Here is a 6402-nt window from a genome sequence, read left to right on the forward strand (position 1 = left end):
TAGCAGAATTAAAAAGTACTCATAGTAAAAGTTACTAGTTACTTTCAACCTTTACGTTTAAATTTGGAAATAAATCTTATCACGGTTCTCTTGCATACAGTAAACATGTCATGTAGAAAATTAAAAAGGAATAAACCAAATCTTGCACAATTGAAACTTAATTTATTTCCACATCTATATATATATATATAAAATAAAAGGTTTGTTGGGAACATCTATTAACCAATAATTAGTTGCTTATTAGCATGCAAATTAGTAACATATTGACTCTTATTATAGTCAATATTAAGCACTTATTAATGCCTTATTCTGCATGGCCTTATTATACAAACAGTAAGCCATTAACTAAGAGTTTTCCCTCAATAACCTCAGAATTATTACTTATTAGTAAAATAAAGTGTCACCTTTTCTTATTTTTTTTTATAAAAACTACATTTATGAACTTTAAAACAGTGCCATGTCAAATAATAATAATTCACTCAATAATGGTTGAGTGTAGAAATGTAATTAAATACTTATTTTACAACATACTTAAGTACAAGTAAAATTACAGATTTAGAAGTATACACAAAAAAGTACCCATGAAAGTTACTCAATTACAGTAATGTGATTACATGTAATCTATTATTTTAATCTCTGCTGTTCAGTCACATAATGCTCATATAAAAGGTCAAATAAATGTTAAATGTGAATGATGAAATGTGTGAGTAAATGTACTCGTTAGTGACACACAGCCTTGTGTCTGTGTGTGTGTGTGTGTCTGTGTCTGCGTGTGTCTGTGTGTGTGTGTCTGTGTGTGTGTGTATGTGTGCATTTGTTGGTAAATGCCTTCCTCTAAAAACTGGAGTCCCACAGCATAGTGAGGGAAGGTATGTCTACGCAGTGACAACCTATCAGTGCCTCGGGGCTCTTAGAGTCATAACAGGGCGAGTTGCTGTGTTTACACAGCGAGAACCAATAACGTTCAAGATGTGTCATTCCAGGCCTCTCCCACTGTGTGTTCTTGACTATTGGGAAACTATAAAACGCTTTGATGAGCCAAGAGGAGAAAAGCAGAACAGGCTGAACCATGAGAGAGCAGAACACCAGCATGTCATCACTAACCATGGCTTTCATTGACCGCATCAGACCCAACAACCTGCCGAATGAACGCAAGGGCATCAAGTGAGGATTCACCGCGGGTGTTGACTTTTTATTTTCTGGACTGTGTATTTATGAGATGTTCTGTTTTGCAGGAATAGAAATTGGAAGAACCGAATAGGAATGCGCTTGAAAACAAACTCGACCCAGTCGTTGCTGCATCTGATAAAGATCAAAGCCTACAGGTGAGAAGGTTTTTGGGTTTATACCAGGGGTGCACACCTATGGCTTCAACCACGGACAGCTCTTCACAATCTATACTGTGTTGGGTGGGTTGTAATTGTAAATAATTAGATTTTAATGTTTACACTTTTACAATTATTACTATTACGATCATTGAAGAATTGTCCAATATTTGTATAATTTTAATCCAAGGCAAGGCAAATGTATTTTTATAGTGCATTTCATACACAAGGAAATTAAATATGCTTTACATGATTAAAAATGGTTTAAAAATCAATAAAAACATTAAACATCACAAAGAGTGCCTTTAACTTGGATTTATAAATGTTTCCATCGGATGCTGACTTCAGCTCTGCCCCAGGTTGTTCTATTTCTTTGTATTAAAATACAAACATAACATTGAAACAGTAAAACTTAAAAACTGACTTTGATTAAAATATATCAACACAAAATGCTTCCGCGATCGACGCATTGTGCACCCCTGGTTTATACCTTTAACCCTCCTATCATCCTTGGGGTCAATTTGACCCCACTCAGTGTTTACCATACCAATTGACTTTGTATTTGCTGGGGGGTGCAAGGGTAAAATGTGTAAATGTAAATATTTGAGGATAATAGGTGGGTGAAGAAAACAAATTGTATTGTTTGGATTCATCACAATGAATTATTGTGTGCTTTGTTTTTGTTATACACATCCATAGAATGTATATTTTCAAGGTTAAATTCAACAAAAATGATCACTTTATGAACTCCTCACGTAATTACGTTACTTTTTTTTCCACCACAGGCCGAGTACTGTCGAGGTCAACCAATGGGCTCAGTCGCTTGACAAGCTTCTAAGTCATAATTGTAAGTATAAGTGTTCATTTTGGTCACTACACATTTCTGCCTTAATTTATCCAATTGTTTAATTTTTTTTTACTACATTTGATATGAAATCATCACGTTTCTCTTTTACTAGCCAATAACTAACACTATGACCAATGATTGAATGACCAATGAATTAATCTGTTCATTTTGACTCTGATTGACATGAACCTGCCGAGTGTCCGTGGCATCGTGCTCAAATGTTTTGGTTTTTTCCTCCTTTGCCTCTTGCAGTTGGAAAAGCAGCATTCTGCATCTTTTTAAAGTCAGAGTTCTGTGAGGAGAACATCGAGTTTTGGACGGCGTGTGAAGATTTCAAAAAGCTCACGTCGGACAAAGACATGGCGTCCATGGCCAACCAAATGTATGAAGAGTTCATCAAATGTGAAGCTCCAAAAGAGGTAAGAAAACGTCCGAAAACTACAGTGTAACCAGGCTTCCAATCAGAGTCTCAGGTTGTGTTATGAATATCATACTAACGTGCTAGTCATACTAAATGAGTATGTAGTGCGTTCACACTAGATAGTATGCAAAGATTGAGTATGTGAGAAATCCCTTTCCAACCCTCAGACCCAAAGCGGACTTGAATAAAGCCGAATAAACCTGTCTTTCATGTAAACCTGAATTCAAAATTACGATTTCCATGTAAACAGAGCAGAACACTTAAATTCCGACTAATTAATTCTGAATTAAAAACATGTAACCGTAACTAATAGCAGGTTCCCTGAAATATCAGAAATGACGTTATGAAATTTGACTACTACGGATCCCACCATATATATATATATAAGAATTCATTTGTTGTTATTTTAAAAATTCAGTGAAATGGTGAGACTTTAGGTTGGTTCTTCTTCTGTTGCGCAATTCTTCTTCCCCATGTAAATGGTGAAGCGACACTGCGGCCGCCAACCTGATTTCATCATGAATTCACAACATTAAACGCTGCGTCGACGCACATATTTATGGTCAATATTACAATTTATGTTACTAATCATTATTGCATTATTGTATGTTACACACACTGAGGTTGGCGCAAATGTCGAGATGGTTAATGCATTCAATTCTATTTTTTCTTCTGCCCCCCCCCGGCAAGGATCTTAAATTCTGCCTATGACTTCAGTGGGAACGGTCACTATCCTAATCCCAACCATACTGATAGGAGAGTTTGTAGAGCATAGTACAGAACGTACCATTTTGAACAGGGTCTAATTCTTACATTTGTTGTAATCTCAGGTAAACTTGGACTTCCACACTAAAAACACCATCGCTCAGAGCCTTGACGAGCCCACGGCCACCAGCTTCCAGGCAGCTCAGAGGAAAGTCTACAGCCTGATGGAGAACAACTCGTACCCCAGGTTCATCCTCTCTGACCTGTACAGGGAGCTGTGCGCAGCTGCTGGGGGAGGGGACGAGCTCACACAGTCCTAGCCACAGACTGGACGTCCGCTTCCCAACTCGTCTGTTCACTACAGAGAACGAATGAAGTGCAGACGGCGTTTCCTGCAGGAACTTCCTTAGGAAAAGAGGCTAAAAATGCCAAGAGTGATAGTGGGAAATGCAAAAAAGGAGGGAGATTTTTGCCTCGCCTCCTGAGAGCTAACGACACTGAGGATTGGATGATGGGATTAGGATTAGTCGTCTGTGGAGAGACACTTTCGACATCCTGGGAAAGATAAAGAAAGAGGAAAAGCATCCAAAGATGAAAAGTAGGTGAAAACGCCTGAATTCTACCAGGACGTCACACACCTCAAGATTAGTCGGAAGCTTCTTTGAGTATTATTTTATATTCTCGAGACGTCGTTCCCATAAAGACTTTCAACGGGTCATGTCTGTAAAGCTTTGTTCATATTTTATTTTTTTTTAAACAGAAATGCTGAGCTTTGTGATGCTATTTTCAGCTTTGAGCAGCTGGACTGCTTAGTGTCATATTAAATAATTTCCTAATGATCAAAAGTCTCTGTGGTGCTCGTTAATGAAAAAAAAAGAAAGACATTATTGAAACAGTTCTCCACCAAACATCCATATTCTGTATTTCCTCTTCTTTTATCCATTTATCTCCGTTTCCCTTCTTACGCCATTAATAAACTTCAGTATCTTCATCTTTACACATCCCACTCAGCGACACCTCTTTATTGACATTTTATGAACCTTTTCTTTCAGTTTAAAATATTTGGCTCATTTTCTTCCCAATTGTCAAAATTTTTCTCACGTCAAAGATAAAAAAATTAATGTAAAATATGTTTTAATTGTCAATAAAAGAAATGTTAATGTTAAATCTAAATGCTAATGTAAATCAAAATGTTATCATTCAAATATAAATGTTACATTTTAATGGTAAACGTAATTGAAACTGCAATGTTAAATACAGAAATCAAATCAACATGTTAAATTTCAATGCTACATTTAAATCTAAATGCTAAATTTAAACATGATATTTAAATATAAATGTTACACTTTAAATTTAAATACTATATTTAAATCTAAATGCTAAGTTTAAATCTAAATTCAAAATATAAATACAAATGTTACAATTTCAATTTAAGTGGTAGATTTAAATCTAATTATTGTCATTTAAATTGAAATGCTAAATTGAAATAAAAATTAAAAAAAAGAAATGCTAAATTTAAATATAAATTCTAAATAAAAATACAAATTTTATAATTTAAATGTTACTTTTACATATAAATAAAATGTAATTCCTGTTTAAATGGTTAATTAAATCCTATTGTTGGAATTTAAATCTAAATGTTATTAAATTGAATGACGTGTTGGTCACACCTGAATAAAAAAAAAGTAAATGTTATCATGGACACGTTGGTGTATTTTTAAAATCTCTTTACATGATGCTGGCTCATTATTGGCTCATTTAAAAAGAACCAACACAATGAACAGTATTAGAACACATTTACAGCATTATAATTAGCTGAATTAGTGACTACAGTTCAGCAGTTGATGGAACTTTGTGTGACTGATTTCTTCCAATGAGACTCATCTTCTGTGTCAGGACATCATCAGTCATCATCAACACCCTCCAGTTAACCCTGATGGATCTGGACTGGTCTGTAGACGCTAAAGGACCAAATGGGATCCAACGTCACGCTGGGGTGTGACATGGAATCCAAGTAACGTTTGTGGAGTCGAACCAAATTATTACTTCAATTGCTCCACAGTTGTCTACGTTCACTCAGATTCCTGTACGACCAGATTTTAATGTCTCACACAAGGCGTTGTTCACCTCTATTAATATTCCTACACAAGCAAATATTAATCATTAATGTGAAAATGTCATTTGCGTGTTTGTGGCTTTTTACTCTTTAAGCAAAAACCTTATTGTATTACATTCTCCACCTTGTACGGAAGCGGATTAGGACACATTCTGATGGAGAAAAAAGCAATGAGCAAATAAACAATGAAGTCGAAATTTCAAGTTTAAAGTTAAAATTTCGAGAATGAAATTGAGATTAAAGTCAAAATTTTGAAAATGAACTCAAAATACAATATCGTGATAAAAGTCGAAGGTTTGCTAATGAAGTCAAATCTACGGAAGGTGACGAGGGCCAATTCACCATGTACGACAGCAAACAGATTGTGTCATACAAAATGTTTTGTATTTATGACTGTGTTAAATTATACTTTTTAAAGTTGGCTGTAATAAAAACAAGAACCTTTTTTTTTAGCTCGTAAACACAATGTCAAAGACATATTTTTGTGTCATAAAGTCTTTTAATTTGTTTGTTTATTATACCTGTATACACAATTAAGAGATCCAAGGTTACGGAAGGGGATTAGTGCCAATTTTGATAGAGAAAATAATTTTGGGCAAACATTTGTTTATTCTTGACATCTCGGCTTTTATTCTCAACATTTCGACTTCTATTCGCAACATTTCGACTTCATTGGTGACATTGACTTTTTTGCGACATTTCCACTTTTATTCACAACATTTTGGCTTTTATTTGCGACATTTCAACTTCTATCTGCAAAATTTTGAATTTTTTTGCGACATTTCCACTTTTCGACTTTTATTCTTGACGTTTCGACTTTTATTCTCGACGTTTCAACATTTTTGCAACTTTTATTCTCGATATTTTCACTTTTATTCTTGACATTTCGACTTTTTAAAAACATTTCAACTTTTCTCGACATTTCGACTTTTATTCTCAACATTTTGACTACATTCTCGTTTTCTACATCAAAATTCAGCCCTAATCC

The 6402-nt window shown here is 34.8% G+C and overlaps 1 protein-coding gene across 1 annotated transcript; it reads left to right on the forward strand.

The window, feature by feature from the left end:
* Nucleotides 1–1015: 1015 nt before the first annotated feature.
* LOC114461742 (regulator of G-protein signaling 5-like) lies at nt 1016–4143 on the forward strand. The gene is made up of 5 exons (XM_028444044.1): nt 1016–1164; nt 1236–1325; nt 2111–2172; nt 2425–2591; nt 3424–4143. The coding sequence occupies exons 1-5, from the start codon at nt 1070–1072 to the stop codon at nt 3616–3618; spliced, it is 609 nt and encodes a 202-aa protein (XP_028299845.1). The 5' UTR covers nt 1016–1069; the 3' UTR covers nt 3619–4143.
* The last annotated feature ends 2259 nt before the right edge of the window (nt 4144–6402 follow it).

Source organism: Gouania willdenowi, chromosome 4, assembly GCF_900634775.1.
Source record: "Gouania willdenowi chromosome 4, fGouWil2.1, whole genome shotgun sequence".
Classification (NCBI taxonomy): Eukaryota; Metazoa; Chordata; class Actinopteri; order Blenniiformes; family Gobiesocidae; genus Gouania; species Gouania willdenowi.